The sequence below is a fragment of the Hippopotamus amphibius genome, chromosome 11 (assembly GCF_030028045.1).
Source record: "Hippopotamus amphibius kiboko isolate mHipAmp2 chromosome 11, mHipAmp2.hap2, whole genome shotgun sequence".
NCBI classification, from domain to species: domain Eukaryota; kingdom Metazoa; phylum Chordata; class Mammalia; order Artiodactyla; family Hippopotamidae; genus Hippopotamus; species Hippopotamus amphibius.
This window is the reverse complement of record NC_080196.1, coordinates 99,105,503-99,126,743: the sequence shown is the minus strand read 5'-3', so window position 1 is coordinate 99,126,743 and position 21,241 is coordinate 99,105,503. Positions and strand designations below refer to the sequence as shown.

General features: G+C 46.6%; 1 protein-coding gene across 1 annotated transcript in view; it reads right to left on the bottom strand.

Annotated features, from left to right (window-relative positions):
* LOC130830936 (O-acyltransferase like protein-like) overlaps positions 1–21,241 on the bottom strand; it is a 62,177-nt gene that overhangs the window by 4,683 nt on the left and 36,253 nt on the right. Inside the window, 5 exon segments of the mRNA XM_057698217.1 lie at positions 1,106–1,238; positions 2,775–2,888; positions 7,613–7,719; positions 9,161–9,317; positions 14,971–15,072. Of these exon segments, the coding sequence (XP_057554200.1) occupies positions 1,106–1,238; positions 2,775–2,888; positions 7,613–7,719; positions 9,161–9,317; positions 14,971–15,072 (613 nt within the window).

The window sequence follows — 21,241 nt, the reverse complement described above, 5'->3', positions numbered from 1 at the left end:
GATTCCCAAATGCCCCATCATGATGTTAGGTTTTTTCCTCTGCTCACATGCAGTTTCTCCCTGGGCACCATGAACCTGGATTACGCTAAAGCACCACTTGAATGGCCTTCTGCTGTAATCTACAACTGAATTGCGCATTATCAGGGAATATGGTGCTCCAACCTATAGGAAAAGTCATGTAGCCTCTCTGTACCCATTCCTTCCAATTAAGCCCTATTTCCTGTCCCTGCTATGAGCAACACAAAATTTTCCAAGGAGAGCTTGTCTTTAGAACGTTTAGGTGAGGTAGCCATAAGCCCTAGGCAAACCAAGTTAGGGCCTAGCAGAGGGGATTCAGGGACAGCCTTGCCCCCTAATAATGCAAGGGAATTCTTGGCCCTTTTTCCATTGAGAAGCAAATTATCCTTCATTCATTTATTGAGTGATTTCAGAACCAGGTGCTAGAAATTCAGAGGTGAATAAGGCATGTTCTGCCCTCAGGGTCTTGTGGATCAACAAAAGTCATGTGAAAAGGTTTTGCACAGTTCAAGGCCAAGGTTGTGTTTTAAATAGATTGCCCTGAGGGTAGATTTGAGATCAACAACACCAGAGGGGAGAAAGCTAGTGAAGAAATCCAAGTAAGAGACGAGCTTCAACAAGATCAGGTGGAGACGCTACCAGACGATGGCAAGAGAAACAACCTGTGGGGTGATCGGATGGGGAGGAGTGGACAAAGGGGAGGCGGCGCCCCACCCACTGGAGTCTTGGTACACACCCAGGGAAACCCCTGATGTGGGAACGCACACCCAGTGAGATGGCAATGGCAAGCTCCTCTTCTGGAAGGTCATGGTTACATGGGTTGGATTTTTAATAGCACAAGCTCTTTGGTTTCTAGAGACAAGATTCTTGGTCAGACCTGACAGTTCCATCTGGGAATCAGGTTCTGTGGCGTCTAGAGGGAGGAAAGTTGTTACTTTGCCTTCCAGATGGGATTTCTTCCCTGCAAGTAATCATTCTGGTTCACCATCCAATATCATTCGTTAAGCCAGAAACCTCGGTTCATCTTGGATGCCTCCAGTCCCAAGCAGGCCCAGTCTTTACCGTGAGGTATGGGGAAACCACATACCTTGGTTTTGAGGCCATTTGCCTGGTGATTTTGTTGCATGAAAATGCTCAGAAGGAGGCCCACGGGGAATGGCCCGAATCGGCAGTAGAGCTTCGTGTAGTACTGCAAGAAATACAACACGGACACGTTTTCACTGAAAAACACAAGGACGTAAGGCCAAATGTTACATTTGATCTGGATGGGGGAAAAGAGATCCCTCAGGTGTTCACCAGAGCAATCAGCAAACCCAAAGGAAAACTAGGGGTCCATCTGTTCATGTGCTCAGTAGTGATCCACTGACAGTGACCTCAGGATGCTGCCTTGGGCCAGCTGGCTTCCTAAAACTCCAGATTCCCTTGGGCCCCTCCACCCTGGATGCCAAGGAAATAGGATGGCTGTGTTCATTGTAAATAGTTTTCTGGTGGCTAGTATGTTGAAATAGCTCTAACAGTGTAGTTCCCAGAAGTGAAGCTCTTCTGAAAGGAATGAATCTCTTCGTGGAAACGCTTACAAAACTCAGTGGCTTGGGCCACACCCCTGGAGATGCTGATTCAGTTGTTCCAGGATGGTCCTTTCTGGAAGCATCAATGGGATTTCAGATCTCCCCAAGTGACTCTCATTTGCGTCTGGAGTTGAGAACCACTGGGCTGCACGGGAACAAGCCTCCTTCTCGGTCACCTGGCTGTGCCCACAGGGGCTGATGACCTGATGGGGAGGGTATGGTGCTTCCCTGGTTAAAAGACCATTCATCTATTCCACTCGGGATATAGTTTGAGCACTTTTGTACCACACACGGTTCTGGGCTATTTTACACCATGAGGTCAGTGGAGGCTGCTCTGAGAAGGTGACGTACGCACAGACATCTGTAGGAGTGAAGGAGCTAGTGCCAAGATCTAGATTCTAGAGGAAAAGCATTCTTGTGTGAGGGAACGGCAAGTGCAAAGGCCCTGAGGAGGGAGCATGCTGGGTGTGTGGCGGGAAGGAGGCCAGTGAGGCTGATCTAGAGTCAGCAAGCAGGGGAGTGATAGACAGGGATTCTGCTTTGAGAGCAATGGAGGAATCTGAGCAGATGACTTGAGAGGACCTGATTTTCATTTCCATCACTCTGACTGCTGCATTGAGAATAGATTAGCAGGAATTCTTACTAGTTTTTCCTGTAGGACACACAGGTTGGTATAAGGAAGAAGTGTTATATATACCACATTGGAAAGGCAAAATAGCATGGTGGCTAAGGTCCTAGGTTCAGCTCACACCTGGGTCACTTATTAGGCGTGTGACCTTGAAGGGGTAACCCCAACTTCCGTAAATGTCCGTCTCTCCATCCCATTATGGGAAGCTCTATTGAGCTTCCAAGCAGCCGTTCGCCACTGGAGGAGAAACGCAATACAGCCACGTGGGGGCGCTCCTTTCATCTGAGAAGCATTTCGATGGGCAAGAGTGAGTTCCCTTGTGTTTGCAGAGCAGACCCGCAGAGCAGAACCCCAGTGCAAGTTGAAAGCTTCAGAAGTTTGGAAACAAAGACCCAATCAACTTTCCCATCCAGGCCGAACAGTTCCCACCCAGCTTTTCCAGGAGCCAACGTGCACAGTGCAAACAGCCTGGCATCCGTTCAGCAGCCCTGCCTGGGAGGTCCTGGCCACTCTGAGGGCAGGCAAGGGACAGAGCCGGGTGGGCTGGGAACCGCGGGTACCTTGCTTCCGACGGAGCTGCCACCGGAAGGTTAGAAGCCAGTGTGAGCAGAGCAGAGGCGGTGAAAGATGCCAAGAACAGCGTGGCCCCGAGGAGGACAAGGGCATGTTGACTTCTGCAAAGAAGAGAGGACGTTCACTTTTCTTCACTGCAAAATGTGTGGACACTGAAGACTTGCAACCTTGGCAATCAGAGGTGCTTCCAGCCAGCCTGCCTTTGAGAGAGGCTGCCGTGGGGGCAGCTGTGGCTGAGTGGGGTCGGAGCTGGGCTGGAGTTAGCGAGCCTGAGTTAGCCTTTAGTCTTGACCATTTACTAGCTGTCTGGCCCTGGGCAGGACCTTGAACTTGAATTTCTTCATCTTCACTCTGCAATTTACTGTGCAGCTCAAAATGAGACCATGCTTGGGAATCTCCCTTGCCACCCATGAAGCACTGTACGGTCAGACGTGGTGGTTGATTCCGGAGAGAGATGACTGTAAGGCACAGGTGGGGCCCAGGGATCCTCCCCCGACCCAAATGGAGAATCTGACAAATACTAGGGTGTGGGGAGTTCATGTGGAGGTAGGAATGAGGGATGGGGTGTGGAACAGGGAAGCAAGGAAAGCCAGTGCAAGGATGCACTGTCCCAGTGGCCAATGCTCAGTTCTTCCAGAATGTTCTGTGGAGCCTCATGAACTATACCTCAAAATTGTCCTGGGGGGTGAAAGAAAGAAGCGTTTTTCTGCTGTCTTCTACCCCCCTTGGGTCAAAGGTGGCCCCACAAAAATTAATTCCCCCACAATTTTGGACTCTGCGTATGTAAGGCTGAGAGGGCTCCCGAAATAGTCCCAGCTGTAGTATGTGGGCGGTTCCGGGGCAGGAAATGAGATTTCGGGACACAGGCTCAGAGCACAGCACTGTTTGTTGTATCTGCTTGGAATCGTGAGGGTTAGGACCAGGAGGCTCTGCAGTGGAATGGAAGGAATGTCAAACCTGGGTGCCAGACCATCCAGCACAACTCTGCCTTTGGCAATCCTAGTCCAGTTGCTTGAAGTTGCCATGGTTCTTCGTGAGGAAGGGATGAGAGACCATTTGCCTAACACCACAGTGATACAGAGAGCACGTTATTTTTATCTAGCATGCCAATTCTAGTTTAGTGTTAATGCTTGGAATGGAGGAGGAGTCAGCTCAGCGGTGTGGTGATTGACTCGTAATGTCTGCCATGAGTGTGGGCAGGGAGGGATGGTAACAATACTGTATATTTGCCATGCCTTTTGCGAGACCTGCTAGTTCAGTCCTCCTTGAATTACTAGCATTCTATATGAGTGTGTTCTCTGAAGGAAAAAAGCCGTACCTTTTATGCCTCCTTCCATTTAGAAGCTAAACATAGTAGCATTGTTACAAGTTTCGGTAGTGCTGGATTTTAGCTGAGGAATTGAAATCTACCTTCCATGACAGCCTCTTCGAAAGATGCTGACATTGGGGCCAGGATGCCTCCGTCTTAAGGACCCTCAAGTAGGTTCTCACCAGCTCTAGAGTGGAGAGGGACTAAGAACTCATTGTCCTAGGTGGGTGGTAAACTATCCAGTCAGGCCATCCAATAAAAACCCACATCCACCCAAGTAAATATTTGTCTAACTCCCTGGGGGACTGGAGCCCAAACTGTGGCACCTCTTCTCAGGAGTCAGACAAGTCTCCACTGGCTACCACCACTACAAAGACTCTAATAAAAGCTTCCTAATATAGACTATTATGGTCTGGATTGTGTCCCCCTCCCCCCCCCCCAGCCACCCACATTCTAACCCTTGGGACCTCAGAGTGTGATTATTTGGAGATGGGGCCTTTAAAGAGATAATTAAGGTGAAATGAGGTCTTTGGGGTGGACCTTAATCCACTATGACTGGTGTCCTTGTTAGAATAGGAGATTAGGACACAGATACCCCAGAGAGAAGACCATGTGAGGACACAGGAAGAAGACAGCCATCTACAAGCCAAGGAGAGAGTCCTCAGAAGAAACCAATCCTCTCTTCACTAAATACCCTGACCAGCAGTCAGGGCATCCTGCTGCCAGTGCACCCCGGAGGGAGCCAGTAGAGGCTTGCCCCTTCTCCTCCGCCAGGGCTGCAGGGTTGGCTGAGCCATGCACTCACCTACCTGTACCTGTAGGCACCTGCCGCATCTCCAGAGCCCTTCCAGCAGCCATAGCCCAACACAGAGGGCCCGGTGCTACAAGGGTGAGTCAAAAATTATCTGCACTCTGGCTGTAGAATTTATGTTAATTAACTTTTAGAAAAGACCAATACATCATTTTTCGACATAAGCCCTTGCTTTTCGATACACTTTGTCCATCGGTCAACAAGTTTTCATATTCCCTCATTAAAAGATGTTTTAGGCTGAGCTGCGAGCCACAAATGCACCGCTGTCTTCACTTCTTCATCAGAAGTGAATCTTCATCCTCGTAGGGCTGCTTTCAAGGGACCAAACAGGTGATAGTCCAATGGAGCAAGATCAGGACTATAGGGAGGATGCTTTAACACCTCAAAACACAGTTTTTTGCAGAGTGTCGACAGTGTGAGCAGAAGTGTGCGGACATGCACACCCTCAGACCACAAAAAACAAATCACTGCACGCTGCTCTTCTTTCACGCAAATCATAAGTGGGGCATCCATTTTTGGATGTGTAACTGCTCGCACTGCAGTTACAAATGAACTGATATTACACATTCACACCTGCAGAGCAGTGACTGGGGAGACAGTAGCCTTGAATGGAAAGTGCTGAAAAGACAGTGAGGCCAAAAGAAGTTTTAATATAACCGGAGTGCGGATAATTTTTGACTCACCCTCATAGTTCCCATATGTGTGATCTCACTTTCTCCTCCAGCCCTGATGTGAAGTATATCATCTCCATCTCATAGATATGAAAAATGAAGATGAGAGTCCAGTGACTTATACTGGGTCCCCCAGCTGGTAATTTATCAGTCATGCTTTGAACCCACATCTTCTGACTCAAACTCACTAGACCAGCAAACCACCTATGCCTAGTAGAAGCATGGAACGATTTTTTTTTTAAGTAGTCAGCCAAAAACTCTTTTACATTTGAAGTTAGGAAGCTTCGTGTGCTTCGCATACACATGTAAAAAGACAGATCTGCCTTTTTAAAAATTGTTCAATTCTTAGAATAAATTAAAATTTGGAGGGACTTCCCTGGTGCCCAGTGGTTAAGACTCCTCACTCCCAATGCAGGGAGCACAGGTTCGATCCCTGGTTGGGGAACTAAGATCTCACATGCTGTGCAGTGCAGCCAAAAACAAACAAACAAACAAACAATTGGATGCATTTTCCTTGGCCAGCATGCTTGAGTCTTTGCATGTGGCTGGAGTGGGCCACATCATGGGTCATGCTGTGATTTAAATGTTTCCTTGCAAAGGACATTAACAAGTAATCACGAAACACAGTTGGTCAACACATACTTGGAGTTCGGCTCCACTCCTAGTAATCAAAGCCTTACAAATTAGGTGTGAAAAATGAATGTTTTCTTATATATCTTAAAATAACAAGGTTAGCATTTTTTTAAATTATTAATTGTCCATATTGGCAATGGTGTAATTAGATGGCCAGAGGACTGAATATTGATACAACCTTTAAGGAAAGCAATTTGTCATCATACTTCAAAAGCCCAAAAGACACTCACGCCCTTGACCTGGTAATTCTTCTTAAGGACAAGCATTCTAGAAATATCAGAGTTGGAGACAAACGGTTACCATGAAATGTTTATGAGACTATTATTTATACAAACATAAAATTGGAAATAATCTAAGTATTTAACGCCAGGGGAAGATATAGGTAAACTATAATTCGTTCATGAAATGGAATGTTGTACAGACATTAAAAGTATGTTAACTTAAAAAATAAAATAATATAGGAAAATGCTTATGTCATAAAACTATTCCAAGAAAGAGTTAAAGTATATATGCAGAATCCTTTCATATATAAGAAGCTGTGCACAATAAAAGATCAGAAGAATAAATATCAAAATATTGACAGCAAAATCACCTGTCCTTAAGCGAGGAAACAGGTCTGAGGTGATTGTGTTTTCCCTTTTTTCATCCTAATATTTTCCAGTGTTTCTTCAACTGAACATGTATTTTAACAAAGAGAATAATAAGTCTTTTAAAATATGGCATGGATAATGCACAAACTATCATCCTCCCTGTGAATTATTGAGGCCTTAGAGCTTTCCTAAAATTAACAAAAGTTAAGGTGATAAACATCCAGCGTGCGGAAGCAGGTACGCTGATGTATTGCTTGGGACACTATAAATTACTTCACCTTTTCTGAAGAGTAATCTCACAGTATGTAACGAGCACCACAAAATTGTTCCTACCCTTCGACCTAGTAATTCCACTTGGAGATAGGTCCCCAAGGAAATAAATACAGAAGAGGGAAAAGTAGCGTGTTCAAAGACATTCATTGAGGTACCATTTATAATCATGAAAAACTGGAGACAATCTAGGTGCCCACCATAAAAAAAAAAATGGTATATAAATCCTAAAGCTGACAAGCAAGCAGGTCGTGTCCATATGCGGAGATGTTTATAAAAACAGTGAAATGGAAAAAGCAAAGCTGAGAGGAGACATGACAGACACACTGATTATAACTCTGCAAAAATACAGACTGATTGTGTAGGACAAATATTAGAGAAGAATTTGGAAAAAATACACAGTGGCAGGTTCGGTGTCCACACTCTTCTGAAAAGTTCATTTCCTAAGTTGTGAAAACTGCTTTGCCCAGAACTGGAGACTCTCTAAGAGTTTTATAAAAGAGGCCACCTGGGGAGAAACAATGGTTTCAATTAGACTCACTTTCTGTGGCTGAAGATGATCACCGGGGTGGTGAGATGGAACTGAAAGTCACTGGCAAGATGCCACGTCCAGCCGCTGCAGTGGAAAGAGGCCAGCAGAGGTCACATCTCTCCTTCATGCACCACCTCTGCTCCACGTTGCCTCACCTTCCTGGACCAGGAGGAACTCAGTAGGGCGGTTGGGGGTAATTTCCATGGGAAGAGAAAGGACTTTGGTTGCAGACATTTCACAGACCTCATCTCGACGAATCCTCATGACCGTCCCAGGGGAGAGGTAGTATTATTACCATTTTACAAACTGGACATTCAGACAACTTTTCTCTCTGGTTTACAACCACCGTAATAGCTAACCTCCCAGGACAGTGGTGGGAACTCAATGCCATCATGTTTCACGGGCGTAAGAATAGTTACCTTTCCTTGGTGCTGGAGTCAGACGGTCCATGTTGTCCTCTCTTCCTTGCCTTCCTGCTCTCCCCCAACTCCAGGTGGAGAGAATGTGTTCATTTAGAACAGAGGCCTGGCTTCAGGCGAGCTTTTGTAGGAAACCCTAGAGTTCCCACGCATGATTGACAGATCATTGGCTGGCCAAAGCCACCTCGATCCGCAGGCTCTCTGTGTCTGTGGGAAATGAGGCGGTTACCTACATTTCTAATTCAATGTGAGGCGATTCCTGGAGGCACTTCTCTCCAGGGCTTCAGGGATGAAAGGCGCCTTGGTGTCTCCTCCCACGCCCTCCATCCCAGGCAGACCAGACGTATCCAACTGAAGTGACAGCTTTCCTTGTTCCACCTGTGGCTTAAGCCAGTCTGCCTCTGGGAAACCAGCCCAACCTCTCCTCCTTCAGGTGGACCCACGTCTGTGACGGGGCCCACCTGAAGGCAGTTAGATGGTGAGGTACGCCAGGTCGAAGCCGTTGGGCACTTGTGAACCAAAGGCACCCGCCTGGTTGGTCAGCAGTTATGCAGTCACACTGTAGTGATTCTCCTTTCAGCTGTGCTTTCAAGGAATATTTGAAATAAGTGACGTGGTTTAATTACAGTTATTTCACTTCCAGTCGCTCCAAGTTCATTAGGAGGAAACTAGGGCTTTAAGGAAGCCATGGCCCATATACACAGTTGTTGCTCTGTCAGATCTGGCTGGACAGGGGATAGAATTCATTCTGGGGAGGGTGTAGTGCCATGTTCCGTCCCATTATCGGTTCTCTGGGTGGAGGCGAAGAAAGTGTCCTTCCCCCTGGGGTGACACGGACCGGAACAGAACCATGATGGAGCAGGAGCAGCTGCGTCCGGGACAGATTTGGCCTCCAAAGCCCACTCTCCTGCTTCCCCTCTGTCCTCCCAGCAACTGCCCCGCCAGGGCTGGTACCATAACTCCCACTTCATCACGAGAGGCTAGTCTCCCTGCCCACAGTATCACTATTACTCCAGAGAATATGCCAGAAGAAAGGGGATCAGACCTAGGTTGGCCCTGGAAAAGTTCACCAAACCGAGTGAAGGGAGACACCGGATTGCACCTCTCTGCCCTTTCACGGCCAACAACTTGAGCTCACCGCCTCCTGGACCGACAGGAAGTTATTCAACAACAGCAGATTCGTCCACCACGCTTGTCGGCAGTTCTCCAGGTGGAATTCCCAGAAGGGGCCCCAGGGCACAAGGGAGAACAGTCCAACCAACAAGCACACTGAGTACAGGTGAAGAGGCTGCAACCTGGCAGGGGAGAGCCGGGCGAGAGGGTGACTCTCCACAGAAGTTCCATTCGGTTCCCTGGGGACACATAGCGATGGCAGATAAGATGCTTGAAATCAGATTGTACCACGTGGGCGACCACCGGCCCACACACCCCAAACCTTTATACACTTGAGGGTTCAAAAACTTTTCTTGAGCACCTGTCACGTTCTGGCACAGGTGCTACTTATGCAAAAGCACTGTTCTTCATTGAGCAAGTCATACATGTCAGCCACTGTGCTAGGAGTTTTCTAAACCTCAAAATGCCCCTGTCAGGTAACTGTGACCTCAGTTCTACTGATGAGGAAATTATAGCTCAGAGAAGTTTCAGTCACTTGCCTAAAACGGTCCAACCACACAGCAGTACTGAGATCTGACGCTGGTCCTTCCACGGGGCCTCCCTAGGTGAAAACCGCTTTCCATCATCCCTCTTCTCCTCCCTTCCTCACTTATTTCTTCCTTCCTTCCCTCATACACTGCCTCATTCCAAGCAGGATTTGCAGCAGCTACAATGATGATGAATAAGCCACCAGGTGTCTCAACCGGGGCTGCTCAATAGACTATAATTCGAGACACATCGGCCACTTAGTTAACATGCTCTAGTGGCCACATTTCAGAGTCAAAAGTACACTTAATTTTAATAGTATACTTTAGTCAATATATTCAAAATATTAACATTTCAACAGATAAACCAATATAAGAAATTATTGAGCTATTTTACATTCTTTTCCTTTTCCTGAGTCTTTATTTATGTAGCCAGGCCACGTGGCTTGCAGGATCTCAGTTCCCCAGCCAGGGATAGAACCCAGACCACGACAGTGAGAGAGCCGAGCCCTAACCACTAGACCCCCACGGAACTCCCTTATTGAGTCTTTAGAGGCCAGTGTGTATCATACACTTGCAGCACATCCCACTGGTCCACCCGTGTCTGGTGGCACCTATTGGACACTGCGGGAGGCACACGCAGTCCTGGCGTGGCTTCTGGGTGGGCTGCCACCAGAACCCTCTTTTTTTAAAGAACACGTGTAAGAATTCAGGTTTCTGCAACAAGGATAGAGCACGTGGCCCAGGGCCCGGCGTGGGGTGTGGCAGACAGAGAGGGCAGAGCTGCTGGAGGTGCAACCCCCACAGAGACGTGGGCAGCACCCGGACCCAGACCTGCTGGCCTCCTCTCCTCCCCACAATGATAACATCATTCACAGAGAGCAGCAGGTGGGCTGGAGCGGGGGCGGATACTTGGGAACAGAACTGAAATTGCTGATCAAAGAGAGAACGGGCACCAGCTCTGCCAGGATGCAACTTCCCGGATCAGCTGAGGCAACAGCCACAAAGCCCTCCCTGGGTCCTGGGTCCTGGGTCCTGGGTCCCGTCCACCAGAGGAGCCATCTGACCACGCTGCTTTGCAGCTGCTCCCACAGGACTCGGGCTCTCGCCTCCCAGCCTGCCTTCCCACCACCTGTCGCCTCTGTCTCCCGGGGAGGGTAAGTCAGCCCCCTGCTCCCCTCTGAGCCAGGCTTCAGGTCGGATGCCCTCAGGAGGGAGCAGGGTACAGGCAGCGTCCAGCCCCTGTAGCCTCCGAGCTGGGGCCAGTGGGAGTGGGTGGAGGCTGCTAGGTGGGCCACGCCTGGAGAACTACAGGGGAAAGAAAATGAAATGTGATTTCTAGTTTTGTCTCAGTTTTTCACAGTGAGAAAATCATATCACTTCTCCCTTTCCTCTTCAATGGAAAAGGAGGCTGATGGTTCTTCAGATTCTTCTAAGGAGGAGGAGGATTCCTGCCTCCTAAGATTATCTGAGAATCAAATGAGACCAATAAGAAAACTGTTTGAAACATGGAAAGTGACATATGAATGTACATGCACTTCATTTTTGTCCAAGCTTGAAGATTTAAAGTCAAAGCAAGTTTTCAAAGATTCAAAAGGGTGATGCCAGCCGGTGTCACGGGGTGTAAGAAGCAGGCCCTCTCATACCTGGTGGGTGGCAAGATCAATTGGAAAATGTCCATCAGAACGTTGGATGCACCAAACCATAGATTCCACTTGTAGGAATTTACCCTACAAACGTGCCCAGACAATTGCGCAAAAATAAATAGACTTTGCATCATTGTCTAAGATTGCAAAAAACTCAGAAATTACCTTCATGCGCATTCATGGGGACCCGTTACATACATCACGGATGGGCCACCCACACCACACCTGGGATGGGCGCCATCCCAGGCAAGCTTAAAAGCAGCGAGGTGTGTCCTTGCATGCAGATAAGAAGTATGCCAGCCCTAAAGCATTAAGTGAAAAAAGCTACCTGCAAAATAAGCAGCATTAAGTATAATCCTATTCAGGGTGTGTGTGTTGGGGGGGCGGGGTACATGTAAATACATGGAAAGTTCCTGCAAGAATTAATTCACGAGAAACTGTTAACAAAGTTGCCCTGTGGGAGGCGAGACTGGAAGGTTATTTTTAGTATATGACCTTCTGTTTTCGTTAGACATTATTATCAATAATGTTTTAACCTATTAAACTAGTGTTGAACATGTGGCTCCTAGTTGGAATAATCACACAGTTGCGAGGCTCTGGAGCATCTACTCTCCGTTTCCTGTGAGATAACATCTGTGAGGGTTTACCCTTAGAGACTGAGTTTTTGCATTTTCTATAACTTGCAGTAGCCCCTACTTGGTCTCGCCTCTTCTGCCCTCTCCCCAGTCTATTCGCTGCCCTGCAGCCAGAGTGAAGCTTGCAAAATGTAAATCTGACCATGCCACTGCCCTACAGGAACCCTCCGAAGGCTTCTGCTCTCAGAGTAAACGGGAAGCCCTTAAGACAGCGCACCAGCCCTACAGACCTGGGCCACCTGCTCCCCCTCCCCTACCCTCGCCTCCACCTCCCTGCCCTCATTCCTTCTGTCCTCTGAAACGCTGGTTCCACTCTGGCACCTCTGGGCTCTTTGAGATTCTGCAAACACATCGACTATGGCTGCCTCCTCAGGACCTTTGCTCGTGGTTCCCTTCCATGCACCCTTGTTTGCTCATGGGATTTTCTTTGTTTAGAACATTCCTTTAATTCCCTCAGGGTTCTCGACAAATGTCACCTTCCCTGACTACCCTTCCAGAGGAAGACTCTCGGCCTTGCTTCCTTCTCCAAATTGCCACTTTGTGGCACTTATCATCACCGACCTATTATAAATGGAGTTGCATATTGCAACCTAGTGTTGCATATTTGTTTATTGTCTATCTCTAGTCACTAGACTGTAACCCTCACGCCAGAGACACCTGCATGGCTTCTCAACTGCTGAATCCTCAGGGCCTAGAACAGCACCTGGTATGTAGTGGGCCCTCAATAAATACAGAAAGAGCGAGTGAGCAAATGATCTTACTTTCACTCTTCTTGGAGTTAAAAAGGCAAGGAATAAATAATTGAGTAATAACAGCAGATTTTGCCGGCATGAATGAGAATATCAAAATAGCTAGGAGTTCGGCTGCTTTTTCACTGGGTTTATCTTAAAGAGGGTGAGTTCAATCTGTAGATTGGTGATGCTTCCTTATTTTTCGTGTGTGTGTATGTGTGTTGGGTTTGTGTGTGTGTGTGTGTTTTGTTTTTTGGGCTGCGCCACTTGGCTTGTGGGATCTTAGTCCCCCAACCAGGGATTGAACCTGGGCTCTTGGCAGTGAAAGCTCGGAGTCCTAACCATTGGACTGCCAGAGAATTTTCCTACTTCCCCTGTTTTTCAACAAAGTTTTGTCCCGGGTTGGACTCACTCTCCTCCAGAGCTCCCATCTCAAGAATGTCATGACCATCCTCCACATGGCTCCAGCTGGAAGACCTGAGTGTCCATGACTCACCCTCTCTCCACCCCTGCTGCCCGTCCCAGCGCACATCCTGCACCAAGTGACTCACTGGGATCCTCACCGCCATCTTGCCCCTGGAGGCCACACCACCTCACCCCCTCCCTGTGCTCCCTCTGCCCCCCATGACTGCTTTACTCGCCTAGTAAAACACGTCTTGGTCTTCAATCCCCAGCTCCAGGATTTTTCTCCTGAAGCAGATTTCCCAGGCAGAGTCCACCATGCCATCGGACCCCACACCCCAACCCCTAACAACCCATCTTGGTGTTTGTCACTAAGAACCGTTGGCCTGAATGCCAGTCCCTCTCCTCCCAAAGACCACAGGGCAGGACAGGCTACTCAGCCCAGTGCCACGTGCCCAAAAGCTATTGAAAGGGTAAACATTCTGTCAAGCGTTCAGAATGAGGACTAGATTTAATAGAGCTTGGAGGAAACCACAAAGGCTGGGGTGAAAAGAAATCAATACAGTTCTCTTCGTTGGCTCAGACTCATTCTTAACCTGTTAACGGGGAAAGCAAAAAGGTATAAATAACAACAACAGTAGTAATAAGAGCTTATATCTATTGAGGGCTTACTGCAGGTCACCTTTTTCTAAGTTCTTGGCATCATCATCCCATTTAATCCACGCAAGAGTCCAATGAAGTGAGAGCCTTTATTTTCATTTTTGAGATGTGAAAACTCAAGCACAGAAAGGGTGAGAAACTTACTCAAGGTCACACAGCTGGTGAATGATTGAGTCAGGATGCAAGCCCAGGCAGACTAGAATCAGATCTTAACCAGTCCTTCTGACGAGCCCAGAAGATTGTTTCAACACTCCCCTTCCTATTTTGTGACAGTGCAGTGTAACAAGAGAGCCGTGGACCCTATGTAATGAGAGCTGGGCTCAACAACAAACCATGATTTAGAAAGTGTATAAATGGAGGGTTTGGGTTACATGAGTTGAAGTTCCCTTTTCTCCCCAAACTTCTACTGTCTCATTATGTCACTGCCACTCTGCTCCCCACTGGTTCCATATTCTGTCCCAATATTGTATTCCTTTCTGCGCTGACCAACCACGCATTCGTTCTGCTGGTGAGTGGAATGACCATTGTCCCAAGCTTCAAACAGCCCCTCCCCTGGTTGTATTTCCCTCTACTTTTATCATGACCATTAGTCTCTTATTTACAGGATCCAATTCTACTCATTTATAGGAACCATACAAATTCTGTAGAACATAGGTTCCATGGGAATCTGACTGTATGTTTATTGAAATCTGCTGTCCATCAGCTGAGGTATAAGGATGTTTTTGCTTGTTTAATATAGTTCGAATTCTATTATGACAAATACCGTGGATACTGGTATCTTCCATTGGCAAAAACCAGCAAGAGCAACTGTATTTAAGGAAGAAAACTACTTCTCTCAGTTTATTTTTCATTGAAAATTCTTTCAAGGAGAGTTAGGGATTTCCCTGGTGGCGCAGTGGTTAAGAATCTGCAAGCCAATTCAGGGGACATGGGCTCAAGCCCTGGCCCGGAAAGATCCCACATGCCACGGAACAACTAAGCCTGCGAGCCACAATGACTGAAGCTTGAGCATGCAGAGACCGTGCTCCACAACAAGAAAAGCCACTGCAATGAGAAGCGCGTGCACCGCAACGAAGAGTAGCCCCCACTCACCATAACTAGAGAAAGCCCGTGCACAGCAATGAAGACCCAATGCAGCAAAAAATAAATAACAAATAAATAAATCTTAAAAAAAAGGACAAAGACTAAAAATGATTTCACAGCAATAATGAATTAAGAAATTATATAAATAACCTACCTTGTAAGGTGACTGACAAAGTATCTGAGTATGACTTTAGGGGTTATTCCTTTGTCTGAATTCTGAAGCATCTTTAAAAATGAACTTGCACTTAGCCAGCCACTGATCAAAAGAGAAGAATAGATCACAGGAATGATTTATCAATGATGCGGTTCATGGGTTGATTAATTTGGTTGTCTATCAAGACACAATAAGTTAACAGTGTAACAAACACTGCAGTAACAAAACATCTTCAAGGCTTAAAACAATAAGAGTTTGTTCTCGCTCATGGTACACGTCCATGGCCAGTCACCTTCGGCTCAGCATCCTCCTCACGATGGGAGCCAGGCTGACGGAGCAGCCACTATCTGACATTCAGCAGTGACCTTGGCAGAGGACACAGGACAAGAGCGTTCTGGAGGGCCTCAGATCAATAAGTAAAGGCCCGAACCCAGACGTGACATGTTTAAAGTTTAAAGCTCTTAGCATAATGGCAAGATCGGGTAGGTCAAACCTAGTATTGGTGAGGGAGGGAGGGAATACGGGGATATGTGTATAAAAACAGATGATTGAACTTGGTGTACCACCCAAAAAATAATAAATTAAAAAAAAAAAAAAAAAACAACCTAGTATTGGACCCCATCCAACCGCCATGGTCCAGGAAGTGGAATGTTACCAATTGCTTGGAGGGAGGAGAGCCAGAAAGCTTGGTGACTGCCGCTAATAACTACCACACTGGTCTTTTGAAATCGTAACATCAAGGCTTTCCATGTCTGCAGCGTCACGTCGTTTGCAAAGCACTTTCACTAAGGGCATTGGTTTTTGCTTCACCAGCCGTACCAAACCACTCTGCAATAAATGTTTGTTGAGTGAATGACTGTATAGATGAATAAACAGCCCTACTAGGCAAAAAAGAGGATATCACCATTCCTGCCTACCTAGTCAGGAAATTGAGACTCAGCCACTAAGTGGGCTGCCCAAGATCCCAGCTAGAGTTCTTCTTCACCAGCATATCCTGATGACAAATTCATTACCCAGAATGTTCAGCTAAAGAAACTGAGGCTCTGCCTTTGGGTTATAACTTGATGGTAAGCAAGTGTGTGAGTGAGTTTCCCAACCTTTTTTCCCCCAGTTTTATTGAGATATTATTGACATACAAGGACAGCATAAGTTCAAGGTGTACAGCATAATAATTTTTTTTTAATTTTTTAATTTTCAGCTGCATCGGGTCTTCGTTGCTGTGCACGGGCTTTCTCTAGTTGTGGCGAGCTGGGGCTACTCTTTGTTGCAGTGCACGAGCTTCTCACTGTGGTGGCTTCTCTTGCTTGCAGAGCATGGGCTCTAGGCGCTCGAGCTTCAGTAGTTGCAGCACATGTGCTCAGTAGTTGTGGTACCCGGGCTCTAGGGTGCACAGGCTTCAGTAGTTGTGGCCCACGGGCTTAGTTGCTCCACAGCATGTGGGATCGTCCCAGACCAGGGATCAAACCCGTGTCCTCTGCACTGGCAGGTGGATTCTTATCCACTGTGCCACCAGGGACGTCCCCAACATAATGATTTGATTGACGAATGTACTTCCTATTGCAAAAGAAGGCTGTGTGTGTGTGCTGGGCGGGACTTGGAAGGGATCGGGGAGGGTTGTAGAATGTCTTTATTCTCTGCCAGCAAGAGTTTCTTTTGAGATGCAGCTGGATTCACCATAATAGGAACAAAATTTATAGAGACATGGAAAAGAGAGCACGGAGTTGAGGAAGTAGCACAGCCAATTCTAATTCCAGACTCCTCTTAATTTCAGGAAAGAATAAATCAGGGTCTCACTCTGTATGTGGGCATGCACCATCCTAAGTTCACAAAGACAAGACAAAGAGAACGGCTGGTAGGAAAACAGGCTCTGAGCAAGAGAACTAGTTTAGTTTCAGGAGGCTAAGAAGACCCAGGGACCTAAACAGATTGGGAAAGAATAAAATCCTGCAACACAGATGTATGAAGTCAGCCAGAGAGATAGAAAAGGATTCCAAAACCATCACTAGTGATAATTAGAAGTCTTTGGTCTTACTATGTAAATACATTAGTGACATAGTGATTTGTCATGATTTTGGCACGAAGAAACATTATATTCAGTTCTGATTTTAACTTTCCTAGTTGGTAGGACTTGGGCAAGTTATTTATCTCTAAACATCAACTGCCTCTTCTGTAAAAATGGGCCCCATATTGCTTCCAACGTTATAGGTTTATTGTGAGAATTGTATGAGATAAAAGATTTTAATCTCTTAGCCCAATTGCAATACTATGTATCACTATTAGTAATATTTCCATTGTTCGAATGAAAATTTTATTTAAAAGACTATGTGGGGAAGAGCACTGGAATTACAACTAACTGCTGAACAATCATCGACAGAAAGACACTGGAACTCACCAAAAAAGACACCCCACATCCAGAGACAAAGGAGAAGCCGCAATGAGATGGTAGGAGGGGCACAATCGCGTTAAAATCAAATCCCATAAATGCTGGGTGGGTGACTCACAAACTGGAGAACAGTTATACTGCAGAAGTCCACCCACTAACGTGAGGGTTCTGAGCCCCACGTCAGGCTTCCCAACCTGGGAGTCCAGCAACGGGAGGAGGAATCCCCAGAGAATCAGACTCTGAAAGCCAGCGGGATTTGATTGCAAGACCTCCACAGGACTGGGAGAAACAGAGACTCCCTCTTGGAGGGCACACAAAAAAGTGTGCTCACCAGGACCCAGCAGGAAGGAGCAGTGACCCCATAGGAGACTGAACCAGACCTACCTGCTGGTGTTGGAGGGTTGCCTGCAGAGGTGGGGGGCAGCTGTGGCTCACGGAGGAGGCAGGGACACTGGCAGCAGGGGCTTTGGGAAGTGCTTATTGGTGTGAGCCCTCCCAGAGTCCGCCATTAGCCCCACCAAAGAGCCTGTGGGCTCCAGCACTAGGTGGCCTCAGGCCAAACAACCAACAAGGTGTGAACACAACCGCACCCATTAGCAGACAAGCAGATTAAAGTTTTACTGAGCTCCGCCCACCCAGCCCTACCCACCATCAGTTCCTCCCATCAGGAAGCACACAGGAGGATCCTAGATAGCTTCCTCCACAAGAGGGCAGACAGCAGTATCAAGCAGTATCAGCAGTATTTTGTCTTGTGGAACTGAAAACCACAGCCACAGAAAGATAGAGAAAATGAAAAAGCAGAGGACTTTGTACCAGATGAAGGGACAGGATAAAGTCCCAGAAAAACAACTCAATGAAGAGGAGATAGGCACCCTTACAGAAAAAGAATTCAGAATAATGATGGTGAAGATGATCCAGGACTTTGAAAAAAGGACTGGATGCAAAGATTGAAAAGTTTACCAAAGACCTAGAAGAATTAAAGAGCAAACAAACAGAGATATGCAACACAATAATGGAAATGAAAAATACACTAGAAGGAACCAATAGCAGATTAATTGAGGCAGAAAGGCGAATAAGTGACCTGGAAGACCAAATGGTGATAATCACTGATGCAGAAAAGAATAAAGAAAAAAGAATGAAAAGAACTGAAGACGGCCTAAGAGACCTCTGGGACAACGTTAAATGCACCAACATTTGCATTATAGGGGTCCCAGAAGGAGAAGAGAGAGAGAAAGGACCTGAGAAAATATTGGAAGAGATTATAGTTGAAAACTTCCCTAACATGGAAAAGGAAATAGCTACCCAAGTCCAGGAAGTGCAGAGAGTCCCAGGCAGGATAAATCCAAGGAGAAACATGCCAAGACATATAGTAGTCAAGTTGACAAAAATTAAAGACAGAGAAATGTTATTAAAAGCAACAAGGGAAAAACGACAAATAGCATACAAGGGAACTTCCATAAGGTTAACAGCTGATTTCTCAGCAGAAACTCTGCAAGCCAGAAGGGAGTGGCATGATGTATTTCAAGTGATGAAAGTGAAGAACCTACAACCAAGAAGACTCTACCCAGCAAGGATCTCATTCAGATTTTAGGGAGAAATCAAAAGCTTTACAGACAAGCAACAGCTAAGAGAATTCAGCACCACCAAACCAGCCTTACAACAAATGCTAAAGGAACTTCTCTAAGCAGGAAACATGAGAAGAAAAGGACCTACAAAAACAACAACAAAACAATTAAGAAAATGGTACTAGGAACATACATATTGATAATTACCTTGAATGTAAATGGACTAAATGTACCAACCAACAGACACAGACTGGCTGAATGGATACAAAAACAAGACCCATATACATGCTGTCTCCAAGAGACCCACTTCAGACCTAGGGACATATACAGACGGAAAGTGAGGGGATGGAAAAAGATATTCCACGCAAATGAAAACCAAAAGAAAGCTGGAGTAGCAATATTCATATCAGATAAAATAGACTTTAAAATAAAAAATGTTACAAGAGACAAGAAAGGACATTACATAAAGATCAAGGGATCCATCCAAGAAGAGGAGATAACAATTATAAATATATATGCACCCAATATAGGAGCACCTCAATACATAAGGCAAATGCTAACAACTATGAAAGAGGAAATGCAAGGCAGAAATAGAGACACGGGTGTAGAGAACAAACACATGGACACCAGGTGGGGAAAGCGGGGAGGGTTGGAGGGGAATGAATTTGGAGATTGGGATACCAAACTGTACACTCTAAATATATGCTGTTTATTGTCTATTAACTGTATCTCAATAAAAGTTCTCAAAATAAATAAATAAATAAATAAAAAGACTATGTGGGGACTTCCCTAGTGGCGCAGTGGTTAAGAATCTGCCTGCCAATGTAGGGGACACGAGTTCAAGCCCTGGTCCGGAAAGATCCCACATGCTTCGGAGCAACTACTGAGCCTGCACTCTAGAGCTGGCGAGCCACAACTACTGAGCACATGTGCTGCAACTACTGAAGCCCACGCGCCTAGAGCCTGTGGTCTGCAACAAGAGAAGCCACTTCACTGAGAAGAAACCCATGCACCACAACGAAGAGTAGCCCGCGTTCGCTTCAACTAGAGAAAGCCCACACGCAGCAACAAAGATCCAATGCAGCTAGTAAATAAATAAATAAATAAATAAATAAATAAAAAGACTGTGTGGACTTTCTAAACTAATAAAATAAACACTGGAAGGGGAAAAAGAAAAAAGTTACAGAGACTGGCAATGAGAAACAGAAGCAAACAGGAATAAAGAAAAAAGAAACGTTCATCTTGGTCTCTTGCACTGTCAGGATCTGCTGGCTCCCACTCTCTGCCACCCTCAGCTCCTCACGCCGAGGCTGGCACAGTGGTTCTCAGACATCAGCGGGCAACAGCATTGTTACAGCCAGAGAGCCTGATTCAGTGGACCTGGGGTGGGGCCCGAGAATCTGCATTTCTGTCAGGCTTCCAGACACTGCTGCTGCAACTACGTTGAGACCATATTCTGAGAAGCACTGAGAAAGGCACAGCGCTCCCTGGACCCCAGACTGAGCCCTGTGTCAGGTATGTCGTCTTGATGATAAAAAGGGTGCTTATTTGTAGTTTTCTTGGACATCTGGAATCTCAGTAGCATTGGCCTGTGTTTTGGATATCTCAGGGCTGACCCAACGGCTCTCTGCTCTCTGATTCCCACTGATGGCCTGGAATGACCAGTGGCCTTTCGTGCCCCTCATTCTTCCCCCTCATGGCAAGTCTCCAGCTTGAGCTTGGCTTTGGTTCCAGCTGCCCCGGTCTGTCCTCCCAGCTCCCCTCCCCAGTCCCAGCCAGCATATGGAGTCTTCTTTTTGCCTTGCTCTTACTAGTCTCCTTGCAGGAGACAGAGTTCTGGTCTTTGAACTGCTGTCCCCTGGATGGACCTCCCCACCCACCCTCCAGAGCCTCCCACCCTGCACTTGGACTTCAACTCCCTGGTTAGACCCAGCTATGCCCTCTTGAAACATCTGGTGCCCAATGGTCCCCATATCATGGCCTTGTTTGCTTCAGACAGTGGACTCTACCCCTTGCCTGTCTGGGCTACTCTCTCTTGTCACCCTGGCCGCCTCTTAGCAGGAGCTACTGCTCTAGTGGCGAGGTCTCAGCTCATTCTATACCCTACTTCGTCTGCATTACCCCAAGAACCTACCACACCAGAGTTATAAAACAGTTAAGTCCTCACTGCTTTAGGCACTGGTGATAGCAGTACCCAAAAAGAAAAAAAAATCCTGCCTATGTTCCAGTGGAGACAGATAATCAATACATAAATATATAAAGTGGCATCTGTAGTCTGTTAGATGAAAAAAAACAATAAATCAGGAAACATGAAGTCTTATAT